The 21,648-nt window shown below is 39.0% G+C and overlaps 3 protein-coding genes across 4 annotated transcripts; 2 read left to right on the forward strand and 1 right to left on the reverse strand.

The window, feature by feature from the left end:
* The first annotated feature begins 78 nt into the window (after positions 1–78).
* LOC145488166 (lanC-like protein 2) lies at positions 79–6,117 on the forward strand. Its single transcript, XM_081466969.1, is given in 9 exon segments — positions 79–162; positions 313–436; positions 833–985; positions 1,688–1,908; positions 2,661–2,801; positions 3,508–3,690; positions 4,360–4,536; positions 5,119–5,191; positions 5,417–6,117. Coding segments are annotated over 9 exon segments (1,233 nt in total). The 3' UTR covers positions 5,494–6,117.
* LOC145488167 (uncharacterized) lies at positions 6,021–9,386 on the reverse strand. Of its 2 annotated transcripts, XM_081466970.1 has the most exons (3): positions 9,300–9,386; positions 7,537–7,658; positions 6,021–6,623 (listed from the first exon to the last, which is right to left on the reverse strand). In XM_081466970.1, exons 1-3 carry the CDS (start codon positions 9,384–9,386, stop codon positions 6,107–6,109), a joined length of 726 nt encoding a protein of 241 aa, XP_081323096.1. In that variant the 3' UTR covers positions 6,021–6,106. The 2 variants fall into 2 exon arrangements, 1 of the variants encoding a protein (XP_081323096.1); XR_014049482.1 differs by lacking the exon at positions 9,300–9,386 and adding an exon at positions 8,478–8,552 and having other exon boundaries at positions 6,532–7,658.
* Positions 9,387–9,464: 78 nt separating this feature from the next.
* LOC145488162 (uncharacterized) lies at positions 9,465–21,619 on the forward strand. Its single transcript, XM_081466963.1, has 9 exons — positions 9,465–11,418; positions 11,554–11,724; positions 12,186–12,375; positions 12,726–12,782; positions 13,147–13,248; positions 13,649–13,726; positions 14,238–14,354; positions 15,092–15,223; positions 20,168–21,619. The coding sequence occupies exons 1-9, from the start codon at positions 9,660–9,662 to the stop codon at positions 20,970–20,972; spliced, it is 3,411 nt and encodes a 1,136-aa protein (XP_081323089.1). The 5' UTR covers positions 9,465–9,659; the 3' UTR covers positions 20,973–21,619.
* Positions 21,620–21,648: the final 29 nt, after the last annotated feature.

Genomic DNA, 21,648 nt, shown 5'->3' on the forward strand with positions numbered 1-21,648 from the left:
AATGTTACTAGGCACCAGTCTCCAATATCTCTTTCATTTGTTACGCCTGGTTGTTTTCATCAAAAACAGTTCGACGCGATGTCAAGCGCGGAAAGAAGATATTTTGAGAACAGATTTGAAGATTACGACGGAAGGACGAGTTTACAAAGCCCTGATGGTAAGGTAAGAGGATGGGTAGTTTATATAATGATTTTATATAACAACTTGAAATAATAAGTGAAGCACACAATAGAAATTGTTATAGCTTGTGTCACGGAATGAGTTGTGGTTTGTGTTTTCTTTTTTTGTTTTTTGTTTTTTGTTTTTTTGCAGCAGATTGTTGATCCATATTACTCAAGGATAAGAAATGAAGCTTACAAATTGTTAAAACAATGCGAGGAAGGTTTTGAGCACACTAGAGATGAGCGTGATTGTTCTGTGTACACGGGAACTGGAGGTAAGGTTACTCTATTGAATTAGTCTTACTATTTTATTTATAGGTAAGTTGTAGTCCGTAAATAACCTGAACATAATGTTGTCATCTTTCTTTACGATCGGATGTAATAGGTAATTCGTATTTAAGACATGACATGAGAAATTCACAAAGAGAAACTGCTTGCAATGCAGCATCAAGGGTGGTATTACATTTGTTTGCATCTTTTGCTTTACACCACCACCAAGTAGACGAAGTGTATATGTACTTAATATATGCATAGCTAAACTGAATGCAAAGAACCCCAGACTAAGCTGTCTGGGTTCAAAACTTGGCTAGGGTGATGGAGGTTTAGTCTTCCTTCCTTGCAGTTCAACTATAGCTAATTATTTTCATTAAATGTTATTTTAATCCTGTTAGGCATGGCCCTCTTGTACATGCATTTATCAGAAACACTATTTAAGGATGATGAAAACTAAAAGCAGAAGTACTTAAAGAATGCTTTGAAAATTCTTGAACACTGTCAACATGTTCTCAGAGGAAAAAGAATGACATTTATTTGTGGAGATCCAGGTAAGACTTTTTCTAAACAAGGTAAATGAGTTTATTTTGACTGTCATTTGCTAAAAACAATCAAGTAAACTAAGTTTGTTTCTGGGACTGTATCTGTAGGAGGTAAGGAGGCCAAATAGCTAGCACACTGGATTCCAGATCAAGTAGTCCAGGTTTTAGTGCTGGCCAGGGTCATTACACTGTGTTCCTGGCAAGAAGCTGTCACAGTGCTTTTTTCCACCCAAGTCTATAAATGGGCACTGGCAATTTAATCCCAGATGATAATCCTTTGTTTGTTTTGTTAGAATAGCCTTCGATCTGGAGTAGAGTAGAAAATATACATGAATAATATAATTGTATTCCCAGTAGCTTCATGCTGCAGAAACCAAAGATAAGCTCTGGCAGTGTAATCACTTAAAGCTTGATGTCACAGAGTACACCTTTCATTCTGATGGTACTGGCTCCTGATGTCAGCCTGGCATTTTAACTCTAGTCTTCTAACATGAAGTGAAATAATTAAGTGTGGTAGTACTCTCCCTGGATAGGATGCACAACATTCTATCAGGTTGCTCAGACAATTCACTTTAAGCCGTTTATAAACCTAGGTGGTGATAATGCAGGGAATTTTGAAAGCTAGAGTACACATTATACTTTCACCAAGAACTCAGGAGTTAAGCAGTAAAAAAGTTGGACCGTAGATGTGTTATCTGATTTGCATTTCAGGTGTTCTCTCCATGCTTGCTGTTCTCTATTCCAAACTGGGCCAAGATGATAAGAGTGGAAAATGTCTTTCTAAACTGTTAAGTCTGTCTGATCATGTGTGTGGAGGAGATCCTACACTGCCTGATGAAGTGCTCTATGGCCGAGCTGGTTACTTATTTTCCTTATTGTTTGTGCAACAGCACCTGGGTACTGAGAAGATCAACCATGATATTATTAACCAGGTACATATATTAAAAAATAACCGATTAGAATGTAAAAAATGTTTTAGTATGAGTGATCATAGCTGCAATGTATGAGTATGTACAACATATTATTAATCATTAGTTTATGCTGTTAAATACAATAAAAATTATTTAGTGGAGTTAACAACAGGGATCGCAAATCTTACCTTCGTGGACTGTAGCGCTTAGATATACATATGTACCAGGATTCCATGTGTTGTTGGACCACAGGGCGTTATATAGAGCAGTCTTGCATTTGGTCAGCATTTTCCTTTCAAGAATGTTAGCATTTTCTTAAACATGGGGACTCTTCTCAGAGGTTGTTTTCCCTCCCCTGTCCCTCCTTCTCTTTCCACTGTTTTAACAGTGTGACAAGTGCCTGTTTTTCTTCCTTCCACATGGGGGCTTGTGACTGGGTTGCCAGGATCTCTTAGTTATGGGAGCAGTTTCCATCTGGGAGCTGGCTGCCAACACTGCATGGAAGCTTGTGGATGTCTCAGGCTCCCAACTTCCACTCTGTGAGGCAGTTAGCAACTTTTATGTTTTAATTGGTACATTCACTAGATTACATATATAAGGTAGTGAGAGTATTAAGGTCTTCACCCACCAAGAGTGAAAACTGTCATGTCTTGCCAATTACTACCAAATTCTCTTTACCGGTATCGATGCATTAACAATGTGTGGAAATCTGTGTTAGAGGTTTCAGATGATTGGGGTACAAAGTATTATTAATGTTATCATTCTCACAACAGGTCTGCCAAGCCATCTTAGATTCTGGTGAAAGTCTGTCTAAGCATGAGAGAAGCAGATCACCATTGATGTATACATGGCATGACAAGCATTACGTTGGTGCAGCGCATGGTGTTGTTGGAATTATGTTCATGTTGCTTCAGGTTAGCTCAGACAGATTCACTGCATGATTGATGCAAGTATGTAGCTACAACCTACAGTATTTTCAGAGCTGAAATTTTCAAACTTCAGCTCAGGATGGTAACATATTACACACTCAGACACTTGACATGTATAGTGCCCACAGAACACGTTCAAAGTCAGATGGATAAAGGGTATGATAGCAGTGACAAAGCTCACAGGGGAAAGGGGAAGGTTGAAACTAAAAACAACAGAACATGTGTACTAAAGGCATCCACGGTTGAGTATCAATTGATACCCTCAATCAATACCCTTGACCCACCCTCGATCAACACTCGACTGATACTCGATCAACACTCCATCAACACATCAGTTCACATTTGATCAACACCTTGGTTGACACTCCACTGACACTTCATTGACATCTTGGTCGACAGTTAGTCTAGAGTCAACTGATTTTCGATCGATGCATGTGAGTTGGTTGACACTCGGCTGACTATTCACCAACTGTTGATCTATTGTCGATAGAATGTCAATCAAGCTGTTAATCAAGTGTCAATCAAGTATCATTTGGAGTGTTGATTGAGTGTCAACCACCAGTCCGGATGCCTGTAGTACACATGATCCAAAACAACCCTCTGTAGCCAGGGGTATGGATATTTTCTGAAACAGAACAATATCAGGATTATCACATCTATGACAGATGTTTGTTTCTTTATGTATTCCTAGACACTGTCAACCCAATCAGTGCAGTCTAACTTGAGGAGCATAGAGAACTGTGTTGAGTTTATTGTGTCAAAGCAGTTTCCATCTGGTAACTTTCCATCATCGCTTGAAAATGAAACAGACAAGCTCTATCACTGGTGCCATGGAGCTCCTGGAGCAGTTCATCTTATGGTCAAAGCATATCAGGTGGAGAAAGTTTTATTTGTAAATGGCAGTGAATTAAAAATATGGAGGTTAGATTATTTGTGCCTTAGATGATTTCCTTGGCGTGTCTTAGAAAAATACCTGTAAGCACTAGCACCTATGTATGGCATGTGCACACTTATAAAGCCTGATGCAGACTTCACATGATACCTTGTTACAAGGTTTTTGTGTGAGTTCCGATTGTTTTCGGGCACATTGTTATGAATTGTCCTGTTTGTGATACCACTTTAAGGGCCTGTTTACAAGGAGGGAGGGTTACCCTAGCAAGCGGGTTAACCACAGTTGGAGGGCAAAAGATATCCCGGGTTTACAAGCAAAATTTCATGGGTCGAGTAACCCTACAACCCGGGACAACTTAATGCACGGTTACACTCAAAGGGTCTGGAAACAAGGAGAAAGTTAACCCGGGTAGGCAGGTTAACCCTACCTGGAGTGTTTACAAGGTAAAAAGTTAACCTGCCTGCCAGGGTAACCCCAGCACGCAGATAGGGTAACCCGCCTACCCTGGTAACCCTGGCTGCCTTGTAAACACGATGAAGAAAAAAAGAGGAAATGTGTGAGTGCTAGGGTAAGCCACTTGCTAGGGTAACCCTCTCTCCTTGTAAACAGGCCCTAACTTTACTGTTTTTGTTAATTCTTAATGGTTATTAGGTCTTTGGCAAAGAAAAGTACTTGAGTGCAGCTCTCAAATGTGGAGAGGCAGTTTGGGAACGTGGTTTTTTAAAGAAAGGTTATGGCATATGCCATGGTGTTGCAGGGAATGCATATACATTCCTCTGTTTGTTCAAGCAGACAGGCGATGCAAAGTGGCTTCATCGAGCCATGAAGGTCAGTTTCCTGCATTACATGTACATCACACTGACAACGGCTTCAAGTTGATAAATTACAAAATTTTCAGCAAAAGCCACATCAGCCTTAGGTGGTTTTTGTGCGGGTCCCTATACCAGTCGAATTTGGATTTGGTTGTGATGGTTTTTGTGGAGGGAGGGATATTGGAGAACACGGAGAGAAAGGCCCTCAGATCAAGGCCAGAACCAACAACAAACTCGACCCACAAATGGCACCTGGCCGGAATTGAACCTGGGCCATCGGTGAGCTGGGTGTGCGTACACCACTGCACCATCCCTGCTCCCTGATCCACCGATCTCAAACATCCGAAAACATATTATTATATCCTTATAATGAATCAGGTCTGGCCATCAATTTTCTAGCAAATCAAAAAATATTCCAGGATGTTGAATAAAGGGTGAAGTGTGCACAGAGGAAAATCAACCTACATGTAACATCTAATGTTCAAATATTTTGACCACCTCGAGACAAGTGCGCATCACTTGACGTTTTCCTAGGAAGACAGCAAATCATTGCAATTTGCGGCTAATTATGTTTTCTTTAATTTATTTGTAACGGTAGTTTGCAGAGTGGTGTTTTGATTATGGCAAGCATGGTTACCGGACCCCAGACCGTCCTTACTCTTTATTTGAGGGTAAGTGACGAAAAGCTATTTCTATTATTTTTAATGCGTGAGGTAAATAAAATGTAGACATTGCTCTCATTTTAGGTGTATCCATATAATCATAGGCCTGCAGTGCATACAGAGAGCCATGTAGCTGCAAACCTCTGGGCGTATTACTGTTGCAGGCACACAATACTTGGACTTAACTCTATAAAATTATGTTTATTTCTGTTTTCTGTTCTTCCTTTTTTTCAGGAATGGCTGGTACAGTTTACTTCTTAGCTGATATATTGCAACCTAAATCATCAAAATTTCCTGCATTTGAGATCTAGCTGCTTTATTCCCAGCTGCCTAGACGCCGTTTTAAACAAGCAGGGACGAGGAAAGTTCAATCCTGCTCTTATCTACATTTAGCAACATCAAAATGGCTCAAGCAGGCCTGTCATTTTAAGGATAAATCGATAGGATTGTCAGGTGTCCTGGCCGAAAGATATTGAGCAAGTTGAACTTAAAAGTGGACGATCAGTGGTAACTGACTGTTTCTATCAAATGTTATGTAAATTTTTCTCAATGAAAAGTTCACAAAAGCCACCATTTAGATTTAGTGACTTGAGTTCAAATAAAATCTTATACATTTGTCATGTTAATGATTGGAAAAAAAGGAGAAAAAAAAAGGAGAAAAAAAAGGAGATCATGTTGAGAATGATTAGCTGGTACCAAGGCCTGGAGGAAACATAGAAACCATTGCTATGGTTAAGATACTCTCTCCCCCACCCATCCCACCCCAGTTTTAGAAGATCAGACAAAGCCTCATCTGAGTGCTACATTAACTCACAAATAACTAACCCTCTACAGACTTGCCCTGGGGAAATTTGTTTTAATTTTCTAGGATAAATTTAAATATTTTTACATAAATTAAAAGTGTACACTAAATATTGTTTCATATTAAATAGTTTTTACAGGAAGTATTTTTTGTCCATTGACACCAATTTTTTCAGCTAGGGAAACAATCCGTGACCACAAGGTTTCTACCTCACTCAGTTCTGTCTCAGATGCTTCCAATGAAACACTAGTTGAGTAGCTGGATACGGCAGGCAGAGCTGTGTCCATTAAGTCACTTCCTGTTTCTACTCTGTCCTCAATTGTCTCATATTCTACACCTAAATCTCCAACACCTTCAGGTCTACCTTGTGTGTGAAGCCTTTCAAATGCTGAAGATAATTCATTTTCCTCTCCATTGTTCGTGCTGATAGCCACCTTGTGATGTTTCAATGCTTCAGTTCTCAGTTCCAATGAATGTTGAGCCTGATTCATTTTGTTTTCCAGAGCATCTTGCATATGTTTTGTGTCAAGAGAATGCTTCTCCATTTGGCCGACCAATGTAAAAAGCTCAATGATTTCAGCAGTTATATGTGGACTTATATCGTGGGCCGATTTTGAACTTACAAATGACATCAGGGCACTGTGGGAGTGAGAACGGAACAAAAAAGTTATAATATTACCGTATTTTATTTTACTTACCTATAAGCTGAGCTTGGCTATAAGCTGAGACCCTAAACTTGTGAGACATGATAGTGGACAAAAGCTTTCAGAAAAAAAACGGAAAAATATTGGCTATAAGCCGAGACCAAGGTTTCTTAACAAAAAGTTACTTGAGCGTTCATTTCAAGAAACCTTCCCTCTCAGGAAACATGTTGAAAGTTATTGTTTAGAATAAAATCACACCTTTTAGGAACAAATGAAAAGCGTTTTATTAGTTGTAAACGATTAGCCAATTGGTGCAAAACATCAAGAAATCTTGTACTTCGATGGGTGCATGAAGCATGGCGAGAGATCCCAGTGGAGATGGTTGCTAAGTCCTTCAAGACCTGTGGAATCTCCAACTCTTTGGATGGAACTGAGGACGACGAGCTATACACTGAAGAGACGCAGGAAATCGACGACGATGAGGAAGACATCAAGTTCAAGACGGAGTGTGAAGGCGAGAGTGATGGCGAGTAAACTGTTTATCAGTTGAAAGCTCTTAAAAATACGGCTCCTTCAGGAGCCACCAAATCTATAAAAGTTCATTGACCAACAATTTCATCTTGTCTTTATAATATTATGATTTATTGTGTTTCACTGATGTTGACTTGGCTACAAGCCGATCACAGAATTTGTGTGACATTTCCATAAGTACTCAACACCTGACAGAGGGAAAAAATCATTCAAACTCGCCGCTATAAGCCGAACCCCTTTGTTGGGAATGTTTTTGATCAATATAAGTCCAAATTTCTGAAAAAATAGTTCTGCTTATAGGTAAATAAATATGGTATAGTACAATGTAGTGGGTGCAGACAATCCTGTTCTCACTCCTTGAATTATGGTTAATTTACCTCAAGACACCTCTTAATTTTCCCCATTCCCTTGACAAGTTGGCACCATAAATAAATCCCTGGTTGAAACCTTGTTGTAAATTGGCATCTTTCCCTGACTCCAGACCTTCGCGATACCCAGCCTGAAAGAAAGGAACATGATTGTCATAAAAAATATGTTATGTCACTGATCTGGTTTCAAATAAAATAACTGCACAACTTGATTACCTGAGAAAATACCATGAAAACAACTTCAAAACACTAACTGAAAACTGCATGTACAATGGTGGGAAGAATGGGTGGATCCCGGTGGGATGGGGTACTTCCAAAAAAATTGAGTGGGGGTGTGCAGCCTGCTTCCCAAAACCCTTACCCTATTCCAAAATCTGTGATATTCCCTACCCTATTTATGACCTGACCAAAAATTCGAAACCCTATTAATGACCTGACCCTTAAATTAAATCAAAACCCTGTTTCAGACCTGCATTATAATTAGCTCCCTAGTTCAGACCAATGTTAAATTACTGTAAACATAATTTGTGATGGGCTTTAGTGAATTTCTTTTCGATAATGATGAAAGAGTGCCTTCTTAAAAACATACCTATATCAATGAAAGAGAGCAAAAACCATACCCTATTAATGAACAAAATGACCAAAATCAGCTAAAATTGATATCCTATTTATGCCCAAAATGGCTGAAAAACCATACCCTTTGGGGCTGCACATACCCATACAGCCCATATGAAGGAGCACCCCCCCCCCCCCCCCCAGGGAAGGTGGGCGTGCATAGGGATGCTAATAAGTTCACAGTAACAACGTGAACTTGTTGCACGGACCTAGAAAGAAATGAGATGTTAGAATGTCTTCCATTTGCAGAATGTAACACTTGCTGCCTCGGAGAACATTGAGGGTCTCAGAGAACAAAATTCAGTGTTTTATATGGCCAATGGGATAGTTCCTACCCCGTAAACTTGTACTTTTTTCCCTTTTTGATCCTTAAACTGGCTGGCTTAGTGAAGAAACCAATAGAAATGAAAGGCAAAAATGCGAATATTTAATTCCCAAATACAAATCTGTATGCCAGAGATGTGGTGACCTTATGATCAGCACTTGAGATAATCATTCCAGCTCAAGCAACCTGGATTCGAGCAGTGGCCAGCTGTGTTATTCCTTTGCACTTTTGGGGCAACAATTTACTTTCATAGTGCCCCTCCCCAACTAGGATGATAATTTGGTTCTAGCCGGTGACTGTTAGGGAAATGTTCCTGGTCACTTCGTGCTATAGAAATGCCGAAAAACTCGGGCAGCCTGAGCTACCTGGCCTGAGTACCAAACATCTTTTCTTGACTGAACCTTTTTATATTACAACCTCATCATTTAGATAGTAATGCCCTCAAAATATAAGTCACCAAGCAGACAGTTTTTGGGGCTTAACAGTAGTGTGTGTGTGTGAGAGAGGGCAAATCCCAAATGAATGGGGGGGGGGGGGTATGAATAAGGGAGCTTGCTAGCAGGCTATGAAAATTTGGATTTTCAAGTTAAAGCAGAGAGGTGACGAAAATAAATTTCGACAACTGGAAATTTCTGATGGAGTATCAAATTCTTAAAACGGACATATAAAGAAATTTACTAAGATAAGAAAGGAGAACCTGGTTTTCGAGCTACAAGTTCACAAAGACCAAGCAAGGACCGAAAATCAATCATGGTAGAGATATAATGTGAACAAGACACAAGTTTATAAGCAGAACTGAATGAAATATCTAATTAATAACATTAAATTTTACCGTTTCGTGAGATCGTTTCATCTTTCTATAGTCCATATCCGCCTCATTTACTTCACCACCATGTATTTCTTCTTGTCCTTCCGCCATATTGTGACATTGGTATCCTTAACTAATTAGCCTAATTTATGCCGGAGCACATGCGCAAAACTATTTGCGCTAAATGCCTCTGCAATCCAAAATGGCGCCGGTGCTAGAGCAAAACCCCATTTGGGAAATCCACTTTCATCTTGTTTCCTGCTCCATGAAAATGCGCTCCTGATAAAAAATCTTTGTCCCAATTTATTGATCTTTTCTTCCACGGGTGTAGTTCTCAATGAAGTGAAAAATGTAGTGACATTTCAGCCGATATTTACGATCAAGATGCCCAGTTCCCGAAATGAAAGGGAATCGAGCCCTTCTGCTCGAAATCATAGCAAAAGCAAAAAGTCATCCCATAAACCAAAGAAACATAAGAAACGTCCCAAACCTGAGGCTTCGGCTGAAAAGCTAAAGGGACAATATGAAGACATTTCCTCAGCTTCCGAAGAAACCGAACAGTTGCCTGTTCAAAGGTACAGCTCGATCTCACGGAGCCCCTCGCCCGTAGCGTCGAAAAAATCAAAGGCTAATGTAAAGAGAAAGAAGTCAAAAAAGGATAATTCAATGCAAGGAGCAAGCAAAAAGAGCAGGAAGCGAGGCAAGTCGCCCATGTACCATCCACATCCTGTTGAGGGAACTGTCTCGCCAGTTTCGAGATCGAAGTGGAAAGATTTGACGCCGTCCCCAAAGCCGCCACCGAGCAGGGATACATACCAGCAATACTCGCGTTCTGTGTCGAAGAAGCGAGGCTCTGAGTCTCCACGTGTTCCAATCGCCTACAGACCTAAGTCACCTAGTATGAGTCCAAGGAGGTCACCTTACAGAGGAAGGTCTCCTTTTAAAAGCAATTCTCCCATAATGAAAGCCTGGTCAAGGTCTCCTTTTAATCACAGGTCAAGATCACCTTCTCCTCCTCCTAAATCAAGAGGACGGTCACCCATAAGAACTTATAGGTCTCAGGAGAGATCTCCTGCTTACCGATCACCGGTGGGACGCTTCTCACCCTATGGTCGTAATAGGCCTTTTACATCCTACAGTGGCAGGAGACGGTCTCCCTCACCTTATGGGCATCACTCGCCATCACCCTCATTTAGGACTGGAGTGAGGAATAGGAAAAACCAAGGGAGTAGGCCACGTAGTAGGTCTCCGTCACCGCCTCAGTCAGCTAGGACAAACAATCGAAAGCGCTCACCTTCAAAGCGGTCCCCACATAGGGGAACACCTCGAAGTCCAACTGTGCATCAATCAGGTTACAAATCTGGAAGCAAGAACACATCCTGGCAAAGGTTGAGTTCTTCAAGAAATGACACAACCAGGCAAACAGAAACCAAGTCTACAAACAGAGACTCTAAAGAAAAGCCACCGATTACTGAGGAAACTTTGTCCAAGGTTAAAAACAGGATTGATACCATGGATGGTGTTAAAAAGAATTTAATGAAGGATGCTATCAGCAAACCAGCAAAACCAAATTTAGAACCTTCTACAAAAGATTCTGCAGCCAATGGACCTGTAAAGGGAGATTTAAGTGCATCTGAAGTTAAAAAAGAACCTGAAGAGACAAAAAAATTAATAAGTGAATCAACACCAGCTCTTCCTCTTCCTCCCTTAAATGAATCAGTGCCACCACCATTGCCAAGTGATGAGCCTCCTCCACTCCCTCCAGATGAGGAGAAACCTCCACCGCCGCCTGCACCAACGTTACCACCATTACCTTTACCACCAGAACTTCCTGGCACCCCAGGCGAATCTCCTACTTCCTACTCACCACGCTCTCCAGGGGGGAAACCTCCTGAATCTCCCAAGTCCAACCAACAGTCCCTTCCACCATTAAGACCTCTAAAGGATGCAAGTGGTTCGGGTGTGCCATCGATATCTGGGCCTAGTAGTCAGAGTGGAACACCACTGTCGACTCCAGACACTACACCCAAGACACCAGCAGAAAGTGAGTGGGGAGAGAGATGCGTGGACATGTTCCAAATTATTGACCAAGTGGGGGAAGGAACTTATGGACAAGTGTACAAAGCTAAGGACAAGATAACAGGTATGAAACATGTCCATTGATAGAATAACATTAACCTGTGTAAAATGTGCCAGTCATTTAATATGAGACTTTTTCAATAAATTTTTGCTTCAAACAGTCCAGGATTTTTTCATCATATTCTCCTTGCCTTGACAGGGGAGTTGGTTGCCCTGAAAAAGGTACGAACTGACAATGAGAAGGAAGGCTTTCCTATTACAGCAGTCAGAGAAATCAAAATTCTACGGCAGCTGAATCATCCCAACATTGTTAACTTAAAAGAGATTGTGACAGACAAACCTAATGCCCTGGATTTCAGAAAGGATAAAGGTCAGATAACTTACTATATGGTACAATTGTTGTCTGTGTGTCTTTTAACAAATTTGTGCACATACTTGTTATGTGTGTGTGATAGTGTAATGTAATGTATCTGCATTTGAGACATTAGCCATTTCTTTGAATTGCAGTGAAACAGGTACCTTTCTATTAGTAAAAACAAAAATGTTAATATTATAATCTGAGGAAGTGTGCAGTAAGTCTACACAGTTTACAGTACCAATCTACAGAAAATAAACACTTTTCTGATCAGCAGAAATATAGACTGTGCGGCATTGTCCCTATCTACTGGCTTTTACTTGATACTCTTCTAAAGTGCTAAAAGAATCCTGGTTTGATACTAGCAAAGAGCAACAAGTCACAATGTAGTGTGACTTTGACATGTGTCATGGGAGACAAATAAGAAACAAATCTCACTGGGCAGCAAAACAATGTTTGTTTTTGTTTTATTTCAGGAGGGTTTTATCTTGTGTTTGAGTACTTGGACCATGATCTTATGGGTGTGCTCGAATCTGGTTTGGTTCATTTTACTGAAGATCATGTCAAGTCTTTCACAAAACAACTCTTAGAAGGTCTCAGCTACTGCCATCGCAAGAACTTCCTTCATAGGGATATAAAGTGCTCCAATATTTTACTAAGTAACAAGTATGTATGTTGTGCACTGTTTACTATCATTACAGGGACTCCTATGACAATTACTGACTTAAGAAGGTCAATGTTTCATAAGTAATGATAACAGCAAATTTTAATTGTGCTTTTTCTTAAATTATGTTTTTTTGAATGAATGATATATAAAAGGGTGATTACTGGTTTTCTGTGCATTTTCGAAAATATGTACAGAGGGGCTTTACATGTACAATGGCAAAGATAATTAAAAAGCGAAATATAAAATCAAAATAAATGATTAAAAAGGGTATGTGGACTAAGCATATCCCCACTGTTTAGGATAGAGTGTATTCTTAATTGAATGTTAATTGTTATTTTTCTTTTTCTAGGGGAGAAATAAAACTGGCCGATTTTGGATTGGCAAGATTGTATGAAGCAGATGAAAGGTATGGTCATTTTACCTACCTTGCTATGAATGTTAGTTTAAAATATATTAACATTGTGAATACCTGTAACATTTAACTTTTTCTTTAATCCAGTTTTTTAGTCAAAATGGATGTTGGCTGAGATATTATTTTAACGACATAAAATGTCACTGCTCAAAATAGACTTGCAAGACTCCAACAACAAACTTGCTAGTATATAATAGTATGGTATTAAAACAGGTGACTCTGCTAAACAGAAAGGAGACTGAAAAGAGTTACAGCTTGCTTAATTTAGCCTTCTTCTTAATGGCAGAGGGGGTTTTTTAGCCAGAAAATATATCACTTTGCTTTTTCTTTTGTGTCACTTTGTAATGGTTGATTTTAGGAGACCATACACAAATAAAGTCATCACACTTTGGTACAGACCACCAGAACTGTTACTAGGAGAAGAACGCTATGGCCCTGGTATAGACATCTGGAGTGTGGGGTATGTGAAAATGTGTTTTTTTTTATAAAATGATTTTTATATCTTAGGCACTCTGATTACTTAATCTTGCCTACATAGCGAAATTATATTACTTGATATTTCATTTTAGTTTTGTCATCTAGTGCAAGAAGTAGAAAATTATATCAAAGCACTGCATTTATGCACTTGTACATCTTTAAATATTTGATGTGCAATGAGTAGTTTGTCAACTTAAATATTAGTGAAGTGACTTGTCTGATAAAAATGATTTACAACAGTCTTTAGTCATCTTCAGAACCTGGAGACAATCTTCTTCATTTTGCAACTATTATTTACATGTATAACTACTAGTTGACTCACTCTCCCTTGTGTTTGATTTTCTGCCTGTTTTCAAGCCACACTGATTTTGTTTCTTTTGTAGGTGTATACTTGGAGAGTTATTCACCAAGAAACCAATATTTCCAGCACTGCAGGAAATAGGACAGCTAGAACTCATCAGGTGAGGAGGACAAACCTGTTTACAAATAGACCAACTTGTAAGGCCAAAATTGGTAGACATTTCTGTATAAATTTTGGATATTGATCCTCATTAGCAGATAAATCTACACATGAGATCTAGTGACTGGGGGCATTTATGGTATCAATAATATTAATTATAATTAATACCTGAGGTACTACACGCTCTTTTATTTTGGTAGGTGGTGTTTTAGAGGAGAGTGTGTTGACACAGTTGTGTCGTTTTAGATTTGGACATATTTGTGAGAATTATATTTTTTGAAATTTTAAAGCAATTGAGTACTTTTTCCCTGTTTACATAGCCTCATCTAAACACTTGGGGTGTTGGGAGAATTCTTGAAAGTTATGCAAACCCTCAACTACATCTCGGGTTTGCATATCTGTCTGAAATTCTCAGAGCCCCCTTCGTAAACATGGAAGTAAATGTAAACATTGAAAAAGTACTCTGTTGCTTAATTATAGCCCATAATGATGGTGTTTGTTCACTTCCATAGTCGTATCTGTGGCACTCCTATGCCTGCAGTTTGGCCAGATGTCATCCACTTGCCTCACTTTCACACAATCAAGCCCAAGAAACAGTACAGGAGGAGACTTAAGGATGAATTTTACTTGTAAGTCCACCCATACAATAAAAAGATCATACAGCTCCATTGTGTGATGTGTTATACTTTAGAGGTCTGGCCATTCCATTTTTGGTCTTCAGACAAAATAATTTCTATTACATTTTTTACTCTTAGGGTTAATAATTACTAACAGTACATTTAATAATAATGAGTAATTGTCTAGAAAATATGCTCTGAGTCGACTACACTGTCGTATATCGTGACAACGTAAATGCTGATCATTTAAGGAATACCGAAAACAAATTAGTTCTTCCACAACCTCGAACTGATTTTAAGAGAAGTTTTTCGTACAGCGAAGCTCAGTTGTGGAACGACTTACCTATAGACCTAAGACAAGCATCTTCACTGACCGTTTTCAAATCTATATAAAGTCACCACAGTTTGAAGTAATATCTTAATTTTAAGTACATTTTTAGATACGGCCTCCATGAAAAGCATTTTTTTAAAAATTTTTATTGTAGTTAGGCAGATAGGTAGATAGTCCAGTAACTTTGTTGACTGATGGAAAAACCCTGTATAAATAAAGTTATCTTATCTTATCTTATCTTATCTTCTCACTAGAAACCAATTCAGGGCTAGTGTCGCTAGTAGGAATACTCCTTTTCAGATTTTACCACATATCTGAAACATTCATTTTGCAAATGAAAAAATTGTCCATGACAACATATTTCTTGCCATGCAATATTTGGCTTCATGAAATTTAGATTTTGTTTGTTTTCCTTCAGTATGCCAGCTGATGCGCTGGACCTGTTTGATCGTATGCTGACGCTAGACCCTTCAAAGAGAATCACAGCTGAAGAGTCCCTACAACATCCATTTCTGAAGGACATTGTTTGTGAGAACATCAGTCCTCCAAGGTAAACACTTTATCAGGGTTCTCATTAAGAGCTCTCCACTGGCTAAAACACTGGCTACTTCGATTTCTGAGCCGCCTACTTTTCATGAAATAATGCATGTGGAAGTTGTGAAGAGTAATTTAGGGAAAGTACAGGTTTTCTGGAACGTGACTGAACTTTGACTGTCTTTTTCTGGAGATTGTCAAGGCTGTAGCTAGAGAGGGGACATGGGGTCGGGATGTGGTGTACATTTTCTATTAATTTATGCTAGTGCTGTAGGATAACACTGCACTCTTCAAAATGTGAAGTTGTGTTGTTCCACCGGGGATCCCTCACTGGTCCACTTCCTTTGATCACCATTGGAAATGTCAATGTTGCATGGGTCTGTCACACAAGTCTGCTGGGTATTACTATCAACAGAAAACTTATTTGGGCGAATCATCTTAAGGAATTAAGGAAAAACTTTTTCAAGAAATTGAACTTACTGAAAAAGTGCTCTTTTCTCAAGAGAAAATCACTTCTTGACCTATACTTTAAGGTGATTCTCCCTTCAGTGACATACGGCATTGCTATCTGGGGGATCTGTAACAACCTGGATTATATTAAATCCCTGCAAGCACTGCACTGCCGTGCTGGAAGGCTATTTTTTAATTTGCCACGAGACACACCATCAGTACAAGTTACGGAACTCACACAATGGGACTCGATTCATGACGTGTATAAACGAAGTCTTGTCAAACTAATCTGTAACATAGCTAGCGATAATATGCCTGCAATGATTTCAGATTTAGTTGTATGGCATAATAGTGCATATAACTTAAGTGGACATAATAAGGCCGTCGTTCCACGATTTTCCACTTATTTCATGAAAAATTCTGTTTGTTACAGAGGAGCTGTGCTGTGGAACTGTGTTTCAGAATATTTTAATGATTCGTGTAATTTTAAACAATTTTATCGAAAATCAGTAGGTAATTAGATAATTAGATAATTAATTAGATACACGACCCCTCAAGCACACCGTAATTTCCGGCAGTTTACCCACACAGCAGATTACCCGCACCGGTCATTTTTTGCTAAAATGAGAAAAAAGATTCAGCAGATTACCCGCACTGGCAGATAACCCGCACCAAAAAACAAAAGAAAGTTATGCTAAATAGTTCGAGAACTCACAAATTTGAAGTGATCGAGCGAGACTAAGCCTTTCATGTTCGTGTCCATTTGGAATAAGATAAAAGTTTCTGCTACTTGGCCACCAATAGGGCAGTTAAAAGCACTCTCCTCAGCATTACTTTCTTAAGTTTGATTTTACAAGTTAAATATCCAATGTATTGATGTTTAAGACTTACCGATTTCATCTGCCTGAGCAATAACTCTCAGCTTGTACTCAAATGTGAAACTTTGTCATGGGCGTTTCAAACCAGGCATTTTTAAATTGAACTCGTATTAAACGCGTAACTGACTCGTGGATGCGCTTATCATAAATGATTGATGTTTGTAAAACTTATTGAGTCAGTTAGCCTTTTATAACGATTTTGCATCAAAGAAAACTTTATTCATTGTTTTTGTTAGCAAAGCAATTTCCAACATGCAATTAGTAAATTTTCACCCCCATTGTTTTTGATATTCATTGAGAGTTGAACTGACTTGTAAAATTCGGCTCGCAATTTTCTCAAAAAAACAATATCTTGGGATCTACTTGGTCTTAGAAATCACTTGAAACGGGAAAATACTTTTTAAATCAAGGCAGTACTAACTGTAAATTTTCCACTGATGCGTCGAGTATTTTTGTATTATTTCTTCACTGTTTACACTTGTGCCGACAATTATATTTTTTATCACGTTCCACTAATTATGCGGCGCCATGAATTCAACAGATCACCAAGATATTTATGGTATCTCAGGTTCTACTGGGTCTAAGAAATTGCTTGAAACGGGAAAATACTCTATAACTCAAGGCAGCGCTAGCTAGGAATATTTCGCTGATGCGTCGAGTATTCTTGCCTTTTTTTTTTATCACAGTCAATGCTATTTTTTCACTGCGCGCGTGCCGACAAACGTCGGCATCATGTTTCAGTTAGGCTTTGTGTTTTCCACAATAAAAGACACGTTAAAAGGTTTAGGTGAGAATTTTTCTAAGCAAAAAAAAACTAGCTGTGAAATTGACAAGGTAAGAAAACTATCAAAGTACAAACGCGTAGCGAAAAATTTGTTTGTATGGAATTTTTTTTGTATGATTTCATCCAACTTGCATCAGCTATAATCAATCAACATTTAAAAGAATTTTATAGCAAATAAAGCACGATACAAGAGTAGATAGGACGTGTTTCTCGTTTAAACAAATGAGGCATTACACAGGTTTGTGGCAAGCGTATATTTAATGACTCTTATCTTTGTTTTATCTTCTGTCAGTACTATAATAATTACTGTTAAATACTTACGGGAAGATTAAAAAATTATCAGATAACCCGCACCACCCTATTACCCGCAGGAACGGAAGTTTACTGAAAAATTAACGCATTACCTGCTGGTAATCTGCCAGAAATTACGGTAGTGCTTAAACGATAATCTTGTTTTAAATAAAGGATTTTACTTTACTTTACTTTATAAAAATTGAAAAAAAAAGTCTTTGTAAACTCTTAATACTCTTGACGTTTTCACCTCTTCCAAAATTGATTTTTTTTTTTGAGGAAATATCTCCAGGTAAATCACAACCGGCCCAGACGTTGAATATGATTAATACATGACATTATGCTGTTGGCGATTGCGTTACAATTAAATTGACCGTTTATAAGACAATGTATGAGAATGCTCCGAAAATTACTTTAAATGCTACATGTAGAAAATAATTGGAATGAAATGGCTCACCTTGTGTTTGCATTGCATTATTTTGATGTCTCTGGGTTCCTGGAGGTGGTTTAGAGCCATTTTGCTGAGTTTTACTTTCTGGCGGTTTACTTCCCCTAGAGAGAAACAAAAGGCGGGCGACCCACTGGCCTGACAGCGCGCACTCAAAGCTCGGTAAATTCCACAGAAATGGTCTAATCTCATCAAAATTGCCTCATGGCAGCCATCGATAACTCTTCTTCCCATTCGCTTTCTCCCAAGGTTCCAAAGTTTATCTTAACCGCCCAAGAATCGCTGGTTTTCCAGCTCTTGTTTTCCATTTTTGCTCCATCTTGATCAGTAACCGATTATCTTGGCCACAGGGTTTGAATTTCTAGCTTAGAGACTGCGCTATTGTGACAAAGTTGTCTCTAACCATTGAGAGGAACAGGGCAGTTTTTGATCATGCAAATTGCACTGTGCCACAGTCCCTGGGGATATTTCACCGGAAGCGGTGCAAAATTAATCCGGCTGATTGAGAGTATGTGTGGTGGTGACACAATAATATATTTATTGTCCATCAGTCACTGGATATTTCTGGGGTTTCTGTTGTGCGCTTGTAAGCACTATTAGTCAGTTGGTCAGTTACTCGTTGCCATCTCTTGCTGCAGTTAACATTGCTTTTAGGTGCTAAATTCAGCTGAACATTGTTCGCTCCTTGTATTTTTGTAGTTAACAGTACTTTTAGGCACTAAATTCAGTTGAACATTGCTTAGTAGGAGTTAGTTGGACACGCAAATCACTTTCAGCTGAGCGTTGTCTAAAATGCTGTCGAAAGTGCCAAGACACGATCTTGAAAGAACTGTCAGCTGCTAGCTGCGCCGAGTTTAACACGCTCTCAGTCAGCTGGATTAATTTCATGCCGTTTCTGGTCAAATATCCCAGGGACCACAGCACGGTGCAATTTGTATGATCAAAAAATGCCCTGTGCCTCTCGACGGTTAGAGGTGACTTTGTCGTGATGGTGTGGTCGCTAAGCTAGAAATTCAAATCCTGTGGCCAAGATAATCGGTTACGGATTGAGATGGAGCAAAAATGGAAAACAAGAGCTGGAAAACCAGCAATTCTTGGGCGGTTAAGGTAAACTTTGGAACCTTGGGAGAAAGCGAATGGGAAGAAGAGTTATCAATGGCTGCCATGAGGCAATTTTGACAAGATCGGACCATTTATGTGGAATTTACTGAGCTTTGAGTGCAGGCTGTCGTGCCAGTGGGTCACCCGCCTTTCGTTTCTCTTTAGGGGAACCAAACCGCCAGAAAGTAAAACTCACCAAAATGGGTCTAAACCACCTCCACGAACCCAGAGACATCAAAATAATGCAATGCAAACACGAGGTAAGCCATTTTATTCCAATTATTTTCTACATGTAGCATTAAGAGTAATTTTCAAAGCATTCTCATACATTTTCTTATAAAGGGCTAAAATTGTAACGCAATCGCTAACAGCATAATGTCACATATTAATCGTATTCAATGTCTGGGCCGCCTGTGGGTAAATGTGTGAAATAGCATTTCAGAACCTCTCAGTTTCAAAACATTTCTGGGGGAAACATACCCCAGACCTCCCTAGAGGCTTGTGCCTTCGACATTTGAAATGGTGTCAGATGTCTACTTCATGAAACTAGCCCTCTGCTCCCTGAATTAATGAGAACCCTGCATTATTTCTTACCAAACAACTAAGGCAGCTTTATGAGGAACATTTCTTGGTTTTAGACCACATTAGAGTTGCTGAGCATTGGTGTGAAAACAACTAAAGCATTCTGATGACAACATACAGCTACAAATTATGGACTTCTAATTTGTAATTTTCTATTCTGTTGAGGTTACAGAGTCGAACAATCATTTTGTAAGCAGAATGTTTCAGCTGTTTTGACTGTTAATCTGTTACCTATTTTATGAAACTCTGTAGAGAATTGGAGAGCTCTCTAAATGGCTTGAGTGCTTTTTCGGAACATCTTCATGGGTTTATCATAGGCTTTCACATCTATAATAATGATTGTCTCCTGTAGTATCCCAAATTAGCATTTCTTGCATAGACAAATATTAATTAAATGTTAATTTATTGTATCAATGGTTCTTTTAGCTTACCAACTTGGCAGGACTGTCATGAGATGTGGTGCAAGAAACGCAGGCGCAAGACAGAAGGGAAAGTTGCAGAGGATGGCAGTTCAGCTAAACAAACAAGAAGAGAATCTGTTGCTGACAGTTTAGAAGCTTCCAACAAGGTCCCTGTTCTACCTGCAACAGAAGAGCAGACAGAGAGCTCATTGGCACCTCTTGAATCCTCAACTTTTCTACGTAGACAGAGCATTGAGACCATTGAGATGGAAACAGAAGACATGGCAGCCAGTGCTTATGCTTCAAAAGATGGACATTCCTTCTATGATAGAGAACAATCAACCCAGTATTCATATACTGAACAACACCCTAAGGCTGCATACTTAGAAGATTCGTACTATCAGCGTGACTACAGAGGAGATTATCCAGATGGTTCTAGCAACAACTCCTACAAGACATCTCTGGGTGATTATTCACATCCATATTCCAAGGAGGATGCTGATAATGAAAGAAGAGATAGGTACCCACAATCTAGTATGCAATATGAGCAGTTGTCTCCACCTACAGATCAAGGGAAGCCATCATATCCTGACCGGTATAGACATTACAGTTTCTCGGATGGAGGTGGTAACAAAGAATATGATGAGATGTCGGTACAATACAGAGAAGAATCAGCGTCATACCTTTATAGGGAGCGTTATCCTGAGGATTTTTCTCGTAAGCGTGAAGTTTTCGAATACAATGATTCACAATATGATCGCTATCCCGTTGCTCCTGAGAACAGAGGACAGAGTCCACGTCGCAGTGTGGAATCTTACCCTGGGTGGTGACATCAAGGGACTTGCCAGTGTTAGTTAACAGAAGGAGTTCATTTGATGCTGGTTAGCCAGATTCATGTCACTGCAGTAACACAAGATAGCAACAAATTTATTTCAGACAAAAGACATGTACATAATTTAATTTAAGTTTTAAGAAATGAGTAGCAACAATCTTGCTACAAGAAAAGTTTCTTTTCCTACCAGTTTGTAGGTAAACTTGTTTATCAAAAGCTATCACTGTAAAATGTAGCAATCATAATACACTGGTTGATCTGAAAACATAGTTTACTCTTACAAGACTTCACAAGTCTGTTCAAAGTAACATAATGTTAGTAAGCTTCTTTGCTTGAATTTCAGCCATCTCCTCTGGTCATATTCTTGAAGTATGCAACCAGAGGAGAAAACTGAATTTGTGGGAAGAGCTGTTGGTTTTGTGATTGTTGCAGTTGTCTGCCACTTGCAAAGTATTATTACTGTCTCTGTCCTTAAAGATTTATTTTCTAAACATCCTTTGAACACCATTTATGGAAAACAAAATGAGACATGAAAACATGTAGCAAAATGCATGTTACAGCTTATTCAGGCAAACTTGCTATTTGTAACATAATGTTCTAGAATGAATTTTGTATAGAAATAAACTTTTTGATGGTACGAAAGAAGTGACAGCTTTTTCATTCCTTTGCCTGGA

Source organism: Orbicella franksi, chromosome 5 (assembly GCF_964199315.1).
Source record: "Orbicella franksi chromosome 5, jaOrbFran1.1, whole genome shotgun sequence".
NCBI lineage: Eukaryota > Metazoa > Cnidaria > Anthozoa > Scleractinia > Merulinidae > Orbicella > Orbicella franksi.